Source organism: Choristoneura fumiferana, chromosome 22, assembly GCF_025370935.1.
Source record: "Choristoneura fumiferana chromosome 22, NRCan_CFum_1, whole genome shotgun sequence".
NCBI lineage: Eukaryota > Metazoa > Arthropoda > Insecta > Lepidoptera > Tortricidae > Choristoneura > Choristoneura fumiferana.
In genome coordinates, this window is record NC_133493.1 from 9,800,876 (window position 1) to 9,821,742 (window position 20,867).

Sequence of the window (20,867 nt, forward strand, 5' to 3'; positions counted from 1 at the left end):
AATTTATTTTAATCTGTAAATTAACTCGCAAGAAGACTACAAAGTTTTTCTTTAAATGCAGTTTTTGGTATTGTTTTAATTATTTTTACTCTTATTAACTTAGATATAATTGCATGGTAACCATCCATTTCACCATCCATTGATTAGTGTTAACTGGCGGTTAGGTGTGATGCCGTCTCTATTTGTTTTGTTCGAATAGACGGAGAGGCGTTTAACCGTCGGTTAATACTAATCAATGGATGGTGAAACAGCTCCATAGACTTCTATAATACATATAGAGTAGTACAGTCACGTCTAAAAGTATGTATACACAAAAAAAAATTTGAAAAAAATATGTAGCCACACATTTCATCATAAATATGTATCTATTACTGACACCAAAAAATTGTATTCATTAAAAACTGTTTCAGTTATTATGTAATCACAAAATGCCTTCAGAAAGTGCATACTTAAATAAATTCCATTTAAATGTATCCACCTCGTAGGCAAAAATAAGTATACATGAATGGGTTCCATATATAATATAACACACCAATTTTGGCAAAATTGTATACGCCGTTTGATTCATAAATATGTATCCAGACTGCAACAACAAAACCTTCGTCTGACTGGCATAGAATCGTAAGTTGTATATTTAACTGATTTGACAATTCACGAAAACAGTGCGGACTTGTCACTGCATACGTCTATCTCACGATTATTCTATGACGCACTTGACAGTCCTTAGATTGAATAGACTTGTAAATATTGAGTATTTCAGTTTAGGGTCATTCTCAGAAAGGTGCACTAAGCATTTTTTGTTTTTTATTTTAATTATATTGTTAATTGTTAGTGGTTTGTTGTTGCAAATTATAGATGCTTCAGTGGATCTGTCCTCAGTGGATGACCCGAACAACTTGATCGCTTTGGCTTAGTCGATATTAATGACCACTCTGGACGTTTCCAAGTATTTGGTGATCTTGATGGTTGATAAAAAATTAAATATATCCATACCAAAATTTCATCCAGCTCACCTCCAGTCAGTTTCATCCCCCATTTTCTCCCCTTAAGGTTGCTTTTGAGAGATAAAAACTAAGTAACCCTATGTTCAGCCCCTTGACAGTCGAAACCAGTCGGTTTCGACGTGATACCGGAACAGACAGAGTTACTTTCAATCATCACTCCATAGTATAAAACAAAGTCGCTTTTTTTGTCTGTACGCTTAGATCTTTCAAACTACGCAACGGATTTTGATGCGGTTTTCACAAATAAATAGTGTGATTCACGGTGGTCTATGTATACCGTAACCGTGTTGTGCCGGAACGGGTCATCAGTATATAATATTATTTTAATGAGTATGGATTCGTAGTATGTATGTCCCTGCCCGCATGCAGGTTACGAAAGAGACAGACATGTAATCTTAACAAAACAGTAATTCTTCCAAACGAATCACAAAATATCAAATCGTGTTTACATATTTATGAATCAAACGGCGTATACAAATATTTCCCAAATTGGTCATTGGTTATATGTGTATATGGAACCCCATTCATGTATACTTATTTTTGCCTACGAGGTGGATACATTTAAAATGGAATTTATTTAAGTATTGCAACTTTCTGAAGCATTTTGTGATTACATAATACTGAAAAAGTTTAATGGAATACAATTTTTGGTGTCAGTAAGTAGATAAATATTTTTTGATACAATGTATGACTACATATTTATGCAACCTTGTTTTTGTATACATATTTTTAGACGTGACTGTACCACAAAACGCCTAAATGAGTCTTAAACACGCATAAACTGACAATTCTATGAACCGAAGTTTGTTGGATCCATTTTTTGTGCCTCGTAAGATCTAAACATACTATTGAATAAATCTCCTTTGTATAATATTTTTTATAACAAGTATTACTATTTCATCCTTGTCGTAAGTCTACTGCGCGTCGCTTTCAAAAGTCACAACATATCCATAACTTAGCAGCAACTCCACCCAAAACAAATCAACATTCATCATAATACCCTCCAAAAATTCACATAACTTCCCGGAGCATTACCATAAAATTCCCATTCGCGTCCCTTCCCAAACCTTGAGCCAAGTCTATTAGAGACTACATCTCTCACATTTCCCGAACATACAAAATGCATAATCCAGGCTGACCCGTCCCGACCTACTTCTGCATCCGGGTCATGATCATTGGCCATCCAACCAGTGCATCCAGACACCTGTCCCCCCCCCCCAACGCACCCGCAAAGGATATGATTACAAGGACGAGAGGTCTTCTTTACTTGGACTTGTGAGTTTTTCCCGGTGTAAATATTTACATGGGATATATTTGTTCTCAAATTTTCCTTTTACACTTCTAATCTCTTGAAGGGTGCGCTTGGCGGTGTTCGGATTGGGATAAACTTCTTATATAAAGACGTTTTAGAATAGCTTAAGTTGAAAAATAAGAGAAGAACGCGTTATATTATATATGGGCTTAGTAATATAATAATTTACGCGTACTTAACTTATACGTATATGATATCCCACTAATATTATAAATGCGAAAGTGTGTAGGTAAGTCTATATGCTTGTTTGTTACCTTTTGACGTTTGAACCGCTGAACCGATTTAGATGAAATTCGGTGTATAGATACTTTTGAGTCCCGGGAATGGACATAGGATAGTTTTTTCCCCGGAAAATTGTATAGTTCCCGCGGGATAGCGATAAACGAATTCTACGCGAACGGGGTTGCGGGCGACAGCTAGTTTATGATATCCGCCCTTCGGCCACTTTGGAAACTAAAAGTTTAAAACTACAAAACAGAATTATTTTTCTTTTTCGGAAACCTGGTTTTGAATGAAGAAAAATAGTTCTGTTTTCTAAACTGGTTCCCCCATAGAGAATATAGAATCTTTTTTTGAAACTCATTCACAAATTTCAATATGTAAGGTCCGCCCGGATTGCTACCACCATCTTGCTCGCTAATCCTGCTGTGAAGCAGCAGTGCTTGAAGGTTGTGTTTCGGCGTGGAGGGTAAGACAGCCGGTGAAATTACTGGCACTTGAGGACTCCCATCTTAGGCCTCTAGGTTGACAACGCATCTGCAATACCCCTGGTATTGCTGATGTTTATGGGCGATGGTGATCTCTTACCATCAGGAGACCCACATGCTCGTTTGCCATCCTGTTGAATAAAATAAAAGGTATACAATATTATTTTCAAAATCGCGTTTTTCGCAATTTTAAAACGGCACAGAAATATAAATAGAAATAGGTTTAGGTTATGTTAATTATACATCGGCCCGGAGGGCCAAAACTACACGAAAGTAGGAGCTCCGCTAGCGGAGCTCCGTCAACACTGTGTCTGTGTCGATACTGATTGGAAAAAACGCTACTGTGAAAATAAGCTTCAGTAAAAAACCAGAAGTCGATCACTGATCCTAGTTTCGCGCAAGAACAAAAAGTATTTGTTCGTAATTGGTTTCGTATAAGAACAAAATAGTTTTCGTTCGCAACCGGTTTCGAACAAGACCGAAAAAGTTTTCTTCCGCAACTGATTACGAACCTTCGAAGTGGCCGAAGGGGATAACCGCTACGTATATATATATATATATACACTATGTTGACTACTAACTCTGGACTCCAGCACTGCGGTGGCTGGCAGGCAAGCAGGGGGCAACCTCCATTATTTTCCACAGAAGGCCATCATGGACGTCGACTACTGATCCTCGTCCAAAGACGATTAGCACTCTGTCAAGAGTGTAGCTATTTGGAGAAGATAATGGTGTAGGTAGTTTTGTAGATGAAGAGTTATTTCCAATTATCTCTGCATGGACGAAGTTGGAAGAAAATCTAATACTTACTTAATCCTGAGGCCTTATTGCCTATGCGCAACACACTTGAAATCACAATCGTTTTCACCACTTCTTTCTCACACGTGATATAAGACGAGAGTAGAAAGAGATGGCGAATGCGATCGCGAACGTCAGCGCGTTAGACAATACGGCTTCTTTATGGCGATATCGTTAAATGTCTCATGTCATGTGTACAAGTAATCCCCTCAAGTTTTATTTCAAGTAGTAGGCTTTAAGTGAGATTGCAGCCGATGCACTCTGACCCCGTGAACTCTTCCCAAACACATTTATACAGCTTGTTATGTGGTTTAGGAAATAAAAGATAACCTGCAGTAGAGCTGCGGTAAAAGCCGATTGCAAACTAGTGAATTTAACACCAACAATAGACCATTGTTTGTTCAAACATTCACACTGCGTAATTAAAATAATGTGGGAATTAGGATCCCTGCGAATTGCTTGTATACTTTCGGGGGGGGATTTTACGTTTCATCGTCCCAGCTTTTATACGTCCTACTACTGGGCGCAGGCCTCCTCTCAGAATGAGAGGACTTGTTTATTTTAATGAAATGGCAGACTTTTTCAGAAACTTTTAAATTTAAGACTAAAACTTACTTAAACAGAATCAGTTCAGAATACGTTCATCATGCAGTAATTATTGTTTGATTCAGTCGTTGCTGCCGGATGGCCAAATGAATCAATTGCAACCCTGTTCTTTGCTACTCCGCTACCACACGTGCAAGGGTTGAGCACCTTGCTTTAGAGATAAGTCCGCCTGAAAGACTTCGGGGCCAGCGCCAGCTACATAATAAGCTGATACCGCTACCCATTGTATTGTTTTTATATGAAACTTTGTTGTGTAATGTTTATTTTTGTGGCAAGTTTGTTTCCTTCTAACTTGGAATGTTACGGTGAAACTTTCCTCTTACCGGCACACCAACTTGCACGTAACATACCAACTTTCCGGCGAAAATAAAAAGGCATTATCGATTCATTTGTTCCCGTGTTAACGAAGTTTGCAGCTCGGCGGGAAACGTGCCCCGGGCGGGAAAACGTTGCGTCGATCGCTGTGTACACTGTACAGTCAAGGGCAAAGATATCGACACGGCCAAAGTTACAAAAATATGTATGCACTTAATATTAAGGCCGTGTATACATATTTTTGCAACTTTGGCCGTGTCGATATCTTTGCCCTTGACTGTACAGTCAGAAGCGAATTGAGACGTTAAGAAAGCGAGCTTAAAAATAATAACTTACAACTAGATTTTACACGCGGCTTTGTACCTACCCGTAAACATCCGATAGTTCAATTGAAATTCCGGGATTTTGCTAATTTCCCGTGGAAATTTCTGAAAGTTACATCGTAGTCTTCATTTATCGTATCGCCCATGAAATTAAAAACTCGTTTTTTCACGATATACTTAACTTAAAAGCCCCAAATTTTGAGTTATGACAGTTGATTTCATGTGCTTTATGGTGTATAATAATAAATATCACATGACACTTGACACCAATTGATCTAGGGCTAGTGAAATATTTAGTACTTAGCAAAATTTCCATTTGTATTTTTTTCCCAAATGTTAACTAGTTGTCCTACTTTGTTTTTTTACTGAAGCTTATTTTCACAATCGCGTTTTTTCCCAAATTTAATAAGGATAGCAAACAAATCAAACTAGACCTGGGTATGGTGGTATGGGGCACGGACGGGTATATAAACCTTGTGATATAAACATACATACTCAAGGACATGTAAGTACATTCATTTTATATGCTGTAAATGTTTGTCGTAAACATTTAACGGCGGGCGAGGAAGTAAAACCGAGGGTATATTCGAGATTAAGGGTGTTTTTTAATAGAGGGCAGAGCAACAAGTCCTTGGGTTGTCCCGTGACGCCTTCAGCTTGTTGCTTTCTTAACGTAAGCGGATTTATATCAAAAACAATCAAAATCAATTATACTTACTACTAAAAAAACCGTAAGGGTGCTTTTACATGTCTTTTAGCAAGTTTAGTTTAAGTTTAGTTCATTTTCTCTCTTTGTATACCTGTCTTCTGTTGTGGTGTACAATAAAGACTCATTGTATTGTATTGTAAGTTTGTTGATGTCTCAGACCAAATAAAAAATTATAGCAATTTTGCGAACATCACAGTTGCTGGTTAGAAAGGATTATTTGCAGTAGTTCCTTCTTCAATACATTTAATAGAACTTTTGCATTTTGCTTCGCACCAGATGAGTAAAGCTCAGTTTAGACCTGCAAGAAAAATCGTGCAGGTTACATTCACTGTGGCGCTCGATTGACCGCTACACACTCGTTGGCTTGACGGCCTCGCAATGTAATGCAACTTGCACGATTTTTCTTACAGCTGTAAACCGGCTTTACAAGTGAGACATTTTAGAACTTGTAAAGTTATTTATGTGGATACTATGTTTGTGTGTTTTACCTGATTGTCGACTTGTTCCAGACGAGGGCGGCGCCGGCAGTTCGGACTCCCGCTCGGACAGCAGCGAGGACGAGGTGACGGAGCACGTGGCGCGCGCGCCCGCCGCCATGGCCGCCGCCCGCGCGCAGGTAGTCGTAAGTGTCCCCTCGTGCCCTCTGTGCCCCCCAGGTGTCCTCTCAAGTTGGGCCCATCCTAGACCTGTAATCGTGTAAGTTACATTTCATTGCGGCGCTCGATGCTTGTTCGCTTTACAGCCTCGCAATTTAATGCGACTTGCGCGTTTTTCTTGTATATGTGAACTTGCTTTAGCCCCCTGTGCCCGTATGCTGGTGAGGCGAGTGACTCAGGAAGTTAGCGCTGTGTTCCTGTCTTGTTCCCGTGGAAGAATAAAAAGTAGCCTAGTTGCCTATCCTGTAAAAATTTTGAAATATCCCTTCTTAGTGCACTAGTTCTTCGTAAATTTTTGATATTGAGAAGAAAAGTCGGTGTGTGTAGTGTTGTCCTGAAACCTCCAGCAGTTTAGCCCGAGATTTAAAACTCCGAAGTTCTTTTTAAGGCTAGTCTGGAGGGACAACACAAGCTTTTAGAAACCATCGTTTCTATGAGCTACTGTTTTTAAAAAGACCAACCGGAGTCTTAAAAAAGCTAATAGCCCTTTTTTAAAGGTCCAAGCCTTTTTTTAAAAACCTAAATAAAATACAATGGGTAATGTTTGTATGCGCTGCTTTCAACACAAGTTGATAATTTAGTAACTAAAACTATCAACTGTGCAGTTTGTGAAACTTTACAATTAGCCTTCAGTCTCCCATTTCTCGATGCTATATCACAAAGTATAATTTTCTTGCAAGTATGAAGTGGCAACACTGTTCAAATGAACCGCAACTATTGCTCACTGCCAGTATGTTGCCAGTATTGCCATGTAAAATGTAACTTTATAGTGTCGAAGTGAAACACAGGTCTAGTTAAGTCAGAAAATTATCTAAAATGAAACTTAGTATTTAATTTATTTTTTATTTGTATAGAAATATGTAAATATGTAGTTTAAATCAATTCGGTGTCGTGAGAAATAAATTTAAAATATCGCACCAAAAATATATATAATATTGCATGCCAAACTTTTCCACCACTGTAATCAGTTATACATAATTATGTTTACAAATAAATCACTTTGACTCTTTTGACTTTGACTTTGAAAAAACGCGTTGAGTTTATTAAATATTTTTAAAACCCTTTGTTTCATTAGACTTCGAGGCTTAATATTTTAATCAGGACTAACCTAAAATGTATACTTAACTACACTTTTAATATGGCTACTAGCTCCAAAATAGGCTTTTGAGTGGCGCTGGGGTCTTAAAGGGGTCAAGAATCGACACGAGCCCTAACAGTAGGCGCTATATATGTTATGTACGGTGTGCCGTGTCTGTTGTTGGCAGGTGCCGACCATAAGCGTGACGCCGCACAGCCCCGGCGTGCTCGACGACAGCCTGCAGCAGCTGCGGCAGCTGCATGCCGCTGTGCAGCGCATGCGCGCGGCGCCGCTGCCGCTCATGGTCAGTACACAGTACACCACAACTACCACAACATATAATAACACTAGCGACCCGCCCCGGCTCCGCACAGGTACAATTCATAAAAAAAGGTTTTAAGAGCACTCCACATTTTTCAACTCCGTTTCCCAAAAACTATAACCGCCTGACCACCTGAAGCCGGGACGCGTTCTTAAATTCGTAATATCTTTTGAATGGAATGTTCGATTTGAATAATTCAAAAAGTAATCGACAGGTATTTACGTATATAAACAGTTTTCAAAAATGATTTATTTGGATAAGGATGATTTATGATTCACACCGTCAACAATAACAACAAAAAGATGTGCAGAATTTATGACATTGTTTACAGAGATATTAATCAGATTCAATATCCGGCTATGTATTTGGATTTGGATTGATCACAAAATGTTCAGCGTAAAAATCATTGATCATGTTCTACGAACGCATGAAGAGGGCTCTAACATTATGGTATACTTATGATGTGAGGCAATGATTTTAATAGCTTGCGTCAAAATTAATTCCTCATGAGAAAGATGTAAGATAGCGACGGAAGAGATTGAAATTTCAATCCACGTGGAATTTTTAGCATGACTCCTTAATCCGTATACGGCATACATCGTATTGTGTTCGCTTTTATTCTAATTACTAAGTATAAGTAAGTTCTGTGGTGATACCTGATTCAATAAATTGAGTGCTAATGGGTAGTGTCGCCAGAGTTGAGGTCATGCACAGAAGAACATGGTCATATAATGACAGCGGAATTTTGACATTCTCTCATTCATTAATTCTCCTTTTATGCAATCAGTACTTCAAGTAAAGTCTATTCATCCTTCCGTGTCTTATCCTGTAAACAATTGTGACGTCACAGGTGATAATAGACAATGACTAGTGATTGGAAAAGTCGATAAAATATACATATAACGTGACCGATTATTTTGCTATTAACATAAATAAATCCGTAAGCAAGCCAAGTCGTCAGAAATATCACAAAAAGAGCACCCGTAACGTACGACATCAAGCGAAGTAGCGAATCGAATGACATTTCTAGATTCAACTCTTTTTATTTTATTTATTTTTATTTCCTCGAGTGGAAAAGGCAAAGGTTGAACACCATAACAGCCAAGTTTTCATTATAATTTTTTCTTCTTTTTTAAGATTCAACTCAAGATGAAATGACGTTTAGCGTAATAGACACCTACGCACTGTCCGTGTCTGTCCTCGTTTAAAATAAATATTGAAATCAACCACAACAATTCCGAGTAATTATTACTACAGTAAATCTCTACATTAAGTATTGATTGCTACATTTATCTATACCGATAAGTTGTCGTTTCCCATCAATACGATCATAGACAATCTAGACATTGCAATGGCAGATATTTTTGAGGTTATTCATTCGTTCCTTCGATTATTGAAGGCAATCATATTCGAAATGATATTTTTCATTGGTTACTTGGTAGTATTTTTTTTTATACGACTGGATGGCAAACTAGCAAGTAGGTCTTCTGATGTTAAGAGATCACCACCGCCCATAAACATCTGCAACACCAGGGGGGTCTTCAATACTTTGTGAGTTTCTTTAAGTATACAACAGTGTCTTCGAGAAGTGTTTGTTTACATAATAAGACACGGAAGGATGAATAGACCTTAGCTGTGTGTGTGTGTGTCATTCATTTCAACTCTCGTGGCACTATCTGTAACTTATTTATCAATTTGTCCATTGTAGCAAGCGGGCGGCATCAGTAGACTCAGCACGTCGTGCCCGTCGCTCTGCAAAGATGGCGTCGCGGATAACGACTGCTCCTCACCCACGCACTTGGACTTCTTCCCTCACAGTCGGAAAGGAAGCGGTGAGAATCTAATAGAGACTTCTTAGAAAGAAAGAAAGAGAGAATCAAAGAGAGAGATTTGTTATGGTTAAATCAGTACCACCACCACAGTAATAACACTAAAACTAGCAATAAAACTAAGTTAGTTGCACACGTTCTGTGCAGTAACGCTGGTTTTCTGTGGAGCCCAAACGTTAAATATGACCACAACACAAACTTTCCTACAACTATAACCTTTTACCAGTGTTCTGTCCGTGGCTTGACCTGTGGCTTCTCAAGCAGATATCATGAGCTCAAATCCGGGGTAGCACATTCAGCTTTTCGAAATTCATATGCAAAATTACATTTTAAATTTACCATAAGCTTTACGGCGATGAAAACATCGTATAATCGCACAACCTGCGAAGCAATTCGATGGCGTGAGTGTTTAGTTCCCAAGCCGCACTGGACCCTCGTGGAAACTACGGCTCAAGACCTCTCATTCTGAGAGCACGTCTGTGCCCGGCAGTAGAACGTCTATACTATGATGATGACTAAAAGTGTTGTACAGAACGAAACGAAATTTATTCGATTTGAGAAATATTCACTCGATTTCTTTTCCCGTGCATACCTTGAGAGTCGGCTTTGGGCCTAGTCTGGTGAAGGGTCTCTTGGACTATATTATTGTGCTCCGCAGGTGAGTCCCGGCACTGGGGCCTGTGGGACCGGCGGGAGGAGGGCCGCCGCAGCTCGTGGGCCGCGCTGGAGCCCGGCGCGCGGGCGCCCGAACCCCACCGACAACGCAGGTACACAAACTGTTTTGCAATTTGGCGAAGTATGATTGTATTTTTTTTTTATAAAATAAGTGAGTAAAATGCCAATCATACTTAAATACATATTAAACATCCAAGACCCGAGAAAAACCATTCATATTATTCATACAAATATCTGCCCCGACCAGGCATCGAACTTAAGACATCAAGCTTCATAGTCAGGTTCTCTAACCACTTAGCTATCCGGCCGTCAAATAGTGTTGTTGTAAAAATAATTAAAATATATGACATTGCAGTACGCTCAACGGACACAGCGCGTCGCTATCATCGGTGGAGTCGGACGGAGAGGCGCCGCGCGTGCGACACTCCACGCACTCGCTCAACGACAACGACTTAGCCGTGAGTACTGACTGCTGACTGTTGAGAGCTGAGTGTTGAGAGCTGAGTGTTGAGAGCTGAGTGTTGAGTGCTGATTGTTGAGTATTTAATGCTGAGTGTGACTTTGTAATACTCAACGTTGACTGCACGTCGTTGTCACTCATTGACTCAGACAATCTGCCCTGTCTGTTACTAAAGCATTTAGCAGTTTTACGTATGTCATATATTATTAAACTACCAATAATGCCTTACGATTGGGAAAAAGTATCTGTACTCTAGACTTCCAACAGTCAATTGGAGTTGGAATTTTTACACAGCTATTTAATTGTTTAAATAATAATTGTTTGAAAGAAAGGGCAATATAAAAACAGAATTTTGGGTGTTTTTTTTTACACGGTACCATGCGGTTACATGCGTCATTTCCAGTAGACTAGTACTGATAGACTTAGACGATATTTTTTTTTATTAATTTTCTTGCAATCGAAGAGAAAAATAGAGCAAATAACTCATTCATAAAACCCATTTTACCCTCGACTCAACTCAACCCTCGCCTGCGACTCGGGTAAAACGCCAACCTCCGCCTCCAGAAAGACTTCGAGAAGGTGACAGCGGCGCTGCGCGCGGGCACATCCGTGACGCCGGCGGACGGCAGCGCGCGGCTGGTCGCGCGCCTGCCGCTCCAGAAGTCCGTGTCCACGCCGAGCATTGTGGCCGCCGTGCAGCCGCCGCCGCCCCAGCCCATGCCCAACATGTCAGTAGCACTAGTAACCGGTCCGAGGAATAGGTACTGACTTTATCTCAAGTTAGAGAGACGTGATCAGGAGTGGTTACAACCTCCCCAGTTATTAAAAGTGGTTACAACCTCCATAAATGTGTAGGATTAAGGAGCCATTCGAAAATTACTTCTGACATTTTTAGAGGTCTCGTGACACTGGAATCCTACTAATATTATCAATCGAAAGTTTGTATGTGTTAGGTAGTGGCCATTTACCTAAATTTCGAGAGATATTAAGAGTGGTTACAACGTGTGCAAAATTGTGTAGGATTATGGAACCGTCGATAAGTTACTCACCCATTTAGGGGAGGGGGGATCTGAGGAACGAGTGACGAGCATATTTACATTGAATGTCCAATGTATTTATGTTATGTCATATGTCCAATGTATTGTTCCCGGCAACAAAAAAATAAAAAATAAAAATGGTTTATTAAAGTGAAACCCAGTGAAAACCATTACAAAGAATAGGATTTCCGCAGGTTTCACGAGGCGACCAGATTCAAAGTACAAACAATTAACCTAAAACACAGAATACAGTAACTTTGGCTAAATTAATAGTAGATTATGTGAAATTCAATAAACAACAAGATTTTGTCGCCTTTGATACAGTAGCCCATCCGCCGTCGCTTACAGTGGAAAGTTACTTCTAGCATCGTAATACCTAAATAAAATCAGTAAAAGCTCTGAAATGGCAACCTCTTCCTTCCGCTAAGTAAAATTAATGGGATGGGATTATCATATCATTTCGATAAAGTAAGCAAGATTTTTGGTACGAGTACCTATATTCGTTGGACGACTAAAACTTTTTAAATAAAAATGCTTTTTTTAACTTCTTGCATGAGAGCGCTACAATAATACACTCAATATAAAAACTATAATTTTGTGGTTTCAATGGCAGCTATAGGCGATTTCAAGCCAAAGGGAATTATTAAAAAAAAAGATTGTGTTTTTAAAGCTCTAATGAACTTTCGCATTGTGTGCATGTGTTTTACAAATTTAAAAACTGATTAGAAATATTCAGAAGTGACGGTGTGCACATATGATAAAAGTAATAAAAAATAAAAATTTTGGTGGACATTATAAAAAAAGCACGGTTTTTTTGAATATTTCTAACCACTCTCAATTTGTGCATGTCCAATTTTAATGTTTTATTTTTGTACGCACTTTTTTGCTTTGCAATACGTCAAATACTTGACCAGATAACTGGAGCAATTTTTAGTTGCACTCTGTACAGCTATGGCCATTTTAACGCATTTTATGACCATAGTTGTGCTTGTACAGTACTCGAGAGGATGACAATAAAATCATGTTATAGTGTCTTTGCAGAACTAATAAATAATAAGAAGAATACAAATTTCACGTGAGATAAAAGTGCGAGGCGCCTATATGGCTTTTAACTCCTAATAAGTAGTTCCATTTGTCCGAGCTCGTGCTTTATAATACGAAGTCCGTCTGGCGAACTTCGTATAGTGCTATCCCGCTCACGCTAATAGTATATAAAACGAGAGTGAGAGGGACGGTACTTATTTCTATCATATTTAAAGTAATGAAAAATCATACTGTAACAGCATTTTACATTTAAATTTTGGTTAGATAAAATAATGAAACTACCCTTCTCTTTATTATAACGAGGCTTGCTTAAATGTCACTTGGACACATGTCATTCCCTCTCGCACTGTACGTTAGTGTTGTCTCGCTCCGTGTTAGCTTGTCGGCTGGCGGTGCGAGTGAGACGGAGAGCGACGAGGACACATCGGCAGCTACAGTCGGCGCCACGACTCAGCTACCAGGAAGAAGGAACAACACTCATCAGGAACATTTGGGACTCCATCGCTTGGCGTTCTTAGAACAGTGAGTATATACCCTTACAGTGCCGTGGAGAGAAGATTTTCGTTAGACAAACTGGAGATTGAGGAGCGTGAGTTAGGTATGTACTATGTATTTCCACCCTTGCAAATAATTTAGCGAACTTGCTGGATATATTGTTGGGATATCGACGGCGTTAACGCCACTGCACCTGAGTACCATAAAAGATAAGCCGATTTCTTGTTAAAAATCGACGTAAACAACATTTTAAGCTTTTAGCAGTTAGAGACAGTTTGCCTGGTGGTTGGGTGAAAGGATGCGGCGATAGAGATTCAACCGTAAGTGTGGTACGTAAAGTTCTTTTTAACTTAGTACCTACTGATGGTTCAAGATCTCACATAGGTAAAGCAAGTTAAGTATGAATTTGAATTTTTTGAAAAATAATGTCAGAATTGTTTTTATTGTCAGTCACTTTTAGCATGGCAAATGAAGCACAAGCTTTGCTTTTGTTCTTGTGTTGATTTTCCTAAATTTTTCGTTTTTTTTTCTAGTGTGGCATGTTTTGTTTTCTCACGTATGATTCACTTTATTTTCTTCAAAATTGAATTGAAATAGCGATTAGTCTTTTTTTAATTGTCAATCTTTTTTTTTCCACAGAGCGGCCTATGACCACCATGCTGAAAAGAGACGGAAGAGAGGCAGTTTATTTTTCAGAAAAAAGAAGGTATGTCTTAAATATTTTCACTAAAAATCTATATTTATAGTTATCAATATGTAGTAGAGCAGTAAAGGTAGGTTTTTGTGTGAAAATAAAAAAACATATGTTCGCATGTGTCACATGGACAGAGGTGATGAAGATTTGAGCGTTCTGACCGCTCGCTTCAAACGCCTTTTTCCTCCCACGATTACTAGCACAACAAAAGGACAAGTCTCAATAACTTTGATCAAACTCAGGCCGTATTGTGTCCGTCGTTCGCGATCCTTTCACCATGTTCTTCTACCATCATTCTGTACCGTTTGACAATAAGGCTTTTAAACGCAGCAGCGGGACCGTCTTTCTTTTCCATAAAAAGTTTACTTTGAACATCAAGTTTGGGGGGTATGCTAGCTTATATACTAGGTAACTAGAATACTTCTAAGGTGAGATGGTGGCGTGGCTTATCTGGAACGATCGCGCGTGAGATAGATATCACTGCATTCCAAATCAATCGACACGATCCAGATAAATCATGTGCCAGCCATGGCACATCATAGTTTTCTATGTTTCAAATTGACCATTGAGCTTTTCAGTAAAGGAAAGAAACCTACGTTTATGCGAAACAGTTCAATAAAAAGTAAGAAAAAAAATGTTTCTTGTTTAAACCGTGTATAATTGTTAACATTTATGCCTTGAGAAGTTTCAACAGTTTGCCCATTTCAGACGTGCAATTCAATTAACATTTTTTATTTGAGAGAGGAGACTCTTTGGTTTTAGTTAACTCAAATGAACGTTCTGTTTCAGGACAAGTCGCGCAAAGCGGCGCATGCGTGGCAGACGGCGTCGTCTTCCGCGGACTGCGATTGGTGCGGGCGCGCGCTCGCCGACACGCCCCAAGCCTATTGCGAGAGTAACTACCACTATATTACTGTCTCGCTCTGACATTGTATTTTCCTTCCTATTTGTTTCCGTTTTCCCTAATCACTTACGATAGTGCGATTGTGGAACTTTCTTCTGTCTGTCATTTTCTATAGTAAAAAAATGAATACAAGAGCCAAGCCAACGCATGACGATGTATGTATGTATGTACATACAATGAATTGCGGTGTATAATAAAGAGTCACTGTATTGTACCTTTATGTATGTATGCATGTGAACTTTTTATTGCATAAAAATAAATAAACAAGCTCAACACAGCAACACTGTAAGGATGTCTTGTAGGCTTTTTTAAATCTCGATTTTGGGCTTAAACTAATAATTCTTGTACTTATGGATCTGACAGGACTTAAGACCACTTAAACCTAGATTAAAAAGCCTGCAAGTGGACGTAAGTGTAATTCGAAATGTTATACTTGATTAAATTAATGATTCTCATTTTACTTTTTACAGATTGCACAATGACAGTACACCAAAACGTGTGCAAAGACTACATTGTTGAATGCAACAAGCCTAAATCGTCAAAAGTGAGTATAAACAGAAATATAGCGTTACTGTGTTTTAGTCTAGGCTATTTATGAACACTTTCATTATTGGCATTGTTTGAATCTTATTTTAATGAAACTGGGTAAACCTGAATACCTTTAAAACAACTTTCCAATTTTGTTTTACAGACATCAGTTGGTAAATCCTTAAGCGCAGCGAGCGGCAAAAGCAGTAAACGTAGTTCAGTTTCCAGCCAGTCTCAAACGCCAAATAGGTAAGTAAAAAAATATAGTTATTAAAAAAGTTAAATCTTTTATAACTTACTCACTCAGGCACTTAAATTTGAAATCTGTACAAAGTTTTAACACTGGCACATAATCGTTAAAACTGTATATAAAAATGATAAATAAATATATATTACGTTTTGTATAACGACTAGCCACTGAGACGGGCGTAGTTTTGTGTAGAATATATTTTGCGGCTTTATTTTTTCATTGTTGCAAAGGTTTTTGGATCCACGCTCGATGCCGATGGGCTACTTAAGCTATGCATTATGAATTTGTTTTGCGCTCAGACATGTGCAGCGTTTTGTATATTTGTATGCGATCAAATTTATGCCGAATTTTTAATGAAATGTCAGAGTTTAGTTGCTGGGACACTGCAGTGTCTGCGAAACAATGTGATTTAATTATAAGAAGATACACAAGTATGTGACACTGTGATATAATTTATTGTTGAAAGTATACTTCAGTATATACACTTCTTCAATTATATACACTGTTTATTTTGATTGCCTCGTTCCATTGCTAGTTTTCAGCAGTTTTGTTTTCGTTTAAACTTCATCGTTTCTTTTATTTTTCAAATTATGTGCGCTCAGATTTTGCCACGTTTATTTTGTCTTAAAGCTGGTTGTGTTATTTTTCGAATTAGTTTGATTTGTGTCGACAAAATGTCTTCTTATAAAGAAAATCATTGAAATGTGGACAAATTGCGGTGACATTTTCAAAATTCAGTTTAATATTTTGCTTTTACATTTTTAATGTTTCTAATATCTATTATTTCTTGATTATATTGGCCACAAAAATAGATTACAATGTCACCTTGGTTTTTCCGCTCGGAAATAGCCCAAACAACTTGTTCGCCGATAGAAGCAAGACAGCGGTTACGCAAAACACAAAGATAAATCGTATTAGGTAGTTCTTTCTATAAGTGTATGTGCTTATATGTACAAAAGACCGACTAATAACATCCAAAATCACATTATGTTTGAATTATAAATACATGAAGAATTTTATTTCTTATATAGACTTCAGTATATCGACAATGATAGAATCAAATAACAAAACTTTGTAAATGCACATTAGGAATTAACAAACAGAAACTGTTCCTAGATTACTTGATTATTGTTTGATTATAATTATATGATAGAATAAATCGTATGAAAGAATCAGTAGTAGATGCTTTCAATGAAAAACACAACCTCGCACTGGAATCGTAGCCTAAACCGGGCTTTACAGACGCAGCTGTACTCGTATAGTAGCGGAGGAGCGAGACAAAATGTTGCTCATCGATATAGACCCCCGCAAAGTAACGCATGAATCAATCAAATGTTTAGTTTATGAAGTCGGTTAAACGCACTACACTGATGTACTCCCTGATGCGACTTATCCAACCGTCAAAAGCTTCAATTCTTATGCGTGTGTTTATTCCCGCGGCACGCTAGCAAGAAGCAGGGATGCTATTCGCCGTGGCGTCGCGTGGCTACGAAGCTCGGCGTGCAGTAAGTGCGGGAATGCTGCGACATCGCGCTGTCTCTCTCTTACCCATCACACATGTCACCGCCATTGTCTCTCTCTCTCTCTCTCTCTCTCTCTTTGTTGATACCGTCGACGCGGTCATAGGCTCCTGGTTACGCGATTCTTATTTCAGTTTTTTTCGACAGGTTGTTTTTTTAGGTGTGTTTTGTTTGCGTCAGCAGTGTTTATAGCCCAGCTGTATAGTGTTAAACCTTTATCTTTTCCCCTAGAATAAAGAATAATAAATAAATAAAAATATATAGCCAAGTAGGTGTATGTATGACATAGAAAGTTATAGTTTCGTAACCATATTCGATGCGATAATTGCATCACGTCGAGTAAGCGCAATAAGTCGTCGAATTGCGGAGAACAGCCCGCTATTACCTTAATAAATATGTTGACCCCCGACCCAAAAAGACGGGCTTAAATTTAACATGTGTATCTCTATCTTAAGTATGTTTATATGCTATTTGAATCAACTTAATGAAAATAACTTTTGACTTTAGCGTCGTTAAGGTATTAATTACTGGTCTATCAGAGCGCTCGCTCTTGCAGTTTTTAAGTATATTTTAATGATAATTTGTCATCAAGCTTATCTTGATGAATAATGAATGTTGGGTGTTACAACAAAGATACGATAGATTGCTAATGTATTTAAGAGTCAAAAGGCCTATATTTAGGTCTTTTACGTGCCAAATTGGCTAGCGTTTGACCACAATCGACTATGACGGTTAAGTAGCTGTGGTCTCTCTTGCCTAATCTCAGTTTATTTGCAGACTGTCTTATAAGGTTGTTCAAGGGAGTTTCTTTAGTTTATTTTTATTCAAAATGAGTCAGTAATGCCTTTTTTTATGATTTAATTGAGTTGACATGTCAGTACGCCACGTCATACACATCAATAAAGTCTTCTTAGTTGGTTCGTGTCATCCACAACGCCTTACTTGTGTATCTTTCTATCTATTATGGAGGTAGTTATTCGTACTCTGGTCGGAATTGTTGTCGTAGTTCGATACGTTTTTGTTTCGATTTGTTTTTGCTGAGGAACTTTTTAGGTTGTCCGTATTTGAGGGAGGGGACTACCAGAAAACGCGCTAACATTTTACCGGTGAGATACTTTCTACGTTCTTCGGGGCGAATGGATTGCGTTGTTTTTTTTACACCTTATTTGTATTTTGTTTATTTTTGCGTTGGAAAAAATGAACAATCTTGACGAGTCTTTTTATTGAAAAACGCTTTTGAAAAATAGTAACTTTTACGTATGGAACCAAAATAATGTAAATATGTATATTTGCTGTGATTTATTTTTCAAAAGTATTTTTAATGAAAACAGTCAAAATGATTAACTTCTTTCAAATGCTAAAATAAACGAAGTATAGGTGTTAATTTGGTACCCACTTAAGATTGAATATCTGTCATTTCGTATGACAATTCAAAGCACTTTTTCACTAAAAGGGGTCCCAAATTAACGATCGTGACCGTACAGTGTGAAATTTAAAACGTCAGATAGAGTGTTTTAAGCTCAGTTGTAAGAACATAGAACCGTGCCAATAAGGACAGTATTTGAATATACTTTGTCTGAGAAAACTAGTCATGATAGTTTATTTACAACGTGTTGCTAACTTTAACTTAACTTTTATTGCTGTTTAACGAGCAATCTTTAATAAATGTTTGCTACGAATACGGAGATCCAGTATCTATGTGTAAAACAGCATAAAGCACAGTTTAGAACTGCAAAAATTCGTGCAAGTTGCATTACATTGTGGCGCTTGATTGATCACTTGATACTCGTAAGCCACGGCTTCGCAATGTACTCGTATTGCAACTTGCACGATATTTCTTGCAAGTCTAAACTGGGCTTAAGGAGTTGGTGTCATTGTTAAATAGCTTTCTTATAAGTTCGGAATCGGTGTGTTTTAGGGTTCCGTACCTCAAAAGGAAAAAAACGGAATCCTTATTTTTTTATCAGCCTGGTGGTCCCCTCTTTTTTTCGAATACGTTTTATGGATTTCAGATTCTCTATACAGTTAATTAAGCGTTTAATTTTATTACTGTTTTTTTATGTTGTAGTTCGGACAAAATAGCTTGAGTCCTGTGACAGCTGTCATCCTTAACAATTTCGTGGTTTTTAGTTAGAAATTGTATAGAAATGTCGGCGGTCGCAGGGCTCAAGCTATGTTGTTTGAGCTATACTAAAGATTGGCATGCATTTTTCCTTATTGAACTGTGAAAGTGACTTTTTATTTAGTATTACGGAGTGATTATGGCTTCTTCTCGATTATTTAAGCTTTGCAGAATGTATTTTGTGATTGTTTGTGATGAATTTAAAATTTACAGCTGGAATGCTGTTAAAAATGATCTAATGTTTTTATTGATACCATTTGTCGCGTCGTTTGTCATTTGACCCTGTCTGAACCAATCATATGTTTGGTTATGGCAACACAGAAACGTTCTAAAATGATTTGATTATACTAGATGTTTTTGTAAAAAAAAAAAAACAGGTTTGGAAAACAACAATATTGATTAAACCAAACAGCTTGAGCTAAAATTAAGAGATTACATCAAAACTTATTATTTAATCCACACATATAGTTGGTTGTATTCATATAATGAATAACGAAATACTGTGATTAGTTGGAAAGAAACTGACTAAATTTATTTTCAAATAATTTGGCTGACAACTACCAGTTCTTATTTATAAACTTTGCTCGACATAAAAAAAACATTCATGGTGTTTTAAAATTAATCCTGATTATTTCGGCAGGTGGGTTGAGTTATACATAATCTTCAGGATTCTTTCATAGTTATTGGCAAATGTTTCCGTTCATTAATTGTCCGTTATTACGTTTTTAATAAAAAAAACATCGATGAAAAACATTTAAAAACATCTATTATACTACGCGATCTACCAATAGAGTAACAGTCGCACTTAATTTATTATCATAACAAAAATAATGTTCTAACTTGTGCCAATAATATTCAGTCGTTTAATCCGTTTCCTCACTTCTGTGTTGCCATACCGCGACCGCGCTAGAGCGAGACGGCGAATAACCAATGCACTCGTTTCAGCACCAGCCACGCCTGTCACGACGACAAAGATGGCTCCGACCACAAACATGACCAAAGCAAGTAAGTCGACGATGAAATCGATATACGGTAAATAATATTATAGCCAAAAAATATCTAATAATATGAGGTTTAATACTTGATCCCTGTAAGAAATACATATGCTACAGGTGCTACTAATAATACGTTATTTATTTGATAACTCCTGAATTTACCACATCCTATATATTCTTATGAAAATATAGATATGCAGCTAATGTTTAGCGAAGAAGAAAATCAGTTGAAAGTAAAATTAGTAGTGTTTTTTTTTTAAATAAAATCGAATATTTATTAATATCGCTTTCTTAAAAGTATCTACCTTATAAATTGTTTTCTGTTCGATAACACTTTTACAATTGTCTTAGTTCTTTGACGAATCATTGAATCCAAACTAATATATAAATGCGAAAGTAACTCTGTTCGCCTGTCTGTTACTTTTTCACGCTTAAACCGCTAAACCGATTTATATGAAATTTAGTAGGAAGATAGTTTGAGATT

The 20,867-nt window shown here is 37.7% G+C and overlaps 1 protein-coding gene across 10 annotated transcripts in view; it reads left to right on the forward strand.

Moving 5' to 3' along the window:
* LOC141440309 (uncharacterized) overlaps positions 1-20,867 on the forward strand; it is a 50,238-nt gene that overhangs the window by 13,974 nt on the left and 15,397 nt on the right. For 4 of the 10 annotated variants that reach the window (XM_074104781.1, XM_074104784.1, XM_074104783.1 and 1 more), the window contains 13 exons: positions 6,284-6,396; positions 7,696-7,812; positions 9,539-9,662; positions 10,318-10,426; positions 10,690-10,792; positions 11,359-11,555; positions 13,254-13,397; positions 14,010-14,076; positions 14,854-14,959; positions 15,439-15,512; positions 15,660-15,745; positions 17,195-17,251; positions 20,334-20,393. In XM_074104781.1, coding sequence (XP_073960882.1) covers positions 6,284-6,396; positions 7,696-7,812; positions 9,539-9,662; positions 10,318-10,426; positions 10,690-10,792; positions 11,359-11,555; positions 13,254-13,397; positions 14,010-14,076; positions 14,854-14,959; positions 15,439-15,512; positions 15,660-15,745; positions 17,195-17,251; positions 20,334-20,393 — 1,357 coding nt within the window. The remainder of the gene's footprint in view (positions 1-6,283; positions 6,397-7,695; positions 7,813-9,538; positions 9,663-10,317; positions 10,427-10,689; positions 10,793-11,358; positions 11,556-13,253; positions 13,398-14,009; positions 14,077-14,853; positions 14,960-15,438; positions 15,513-15,659; positions 15,746-17,194; positions 17,252-20,333; positions 20,394-20,867) is intronic. The other 6 variants (XM_074104788.1, XM_074104790.1, XM_074104782.1 and 3 more) reach the window with 5 other exon arrangements.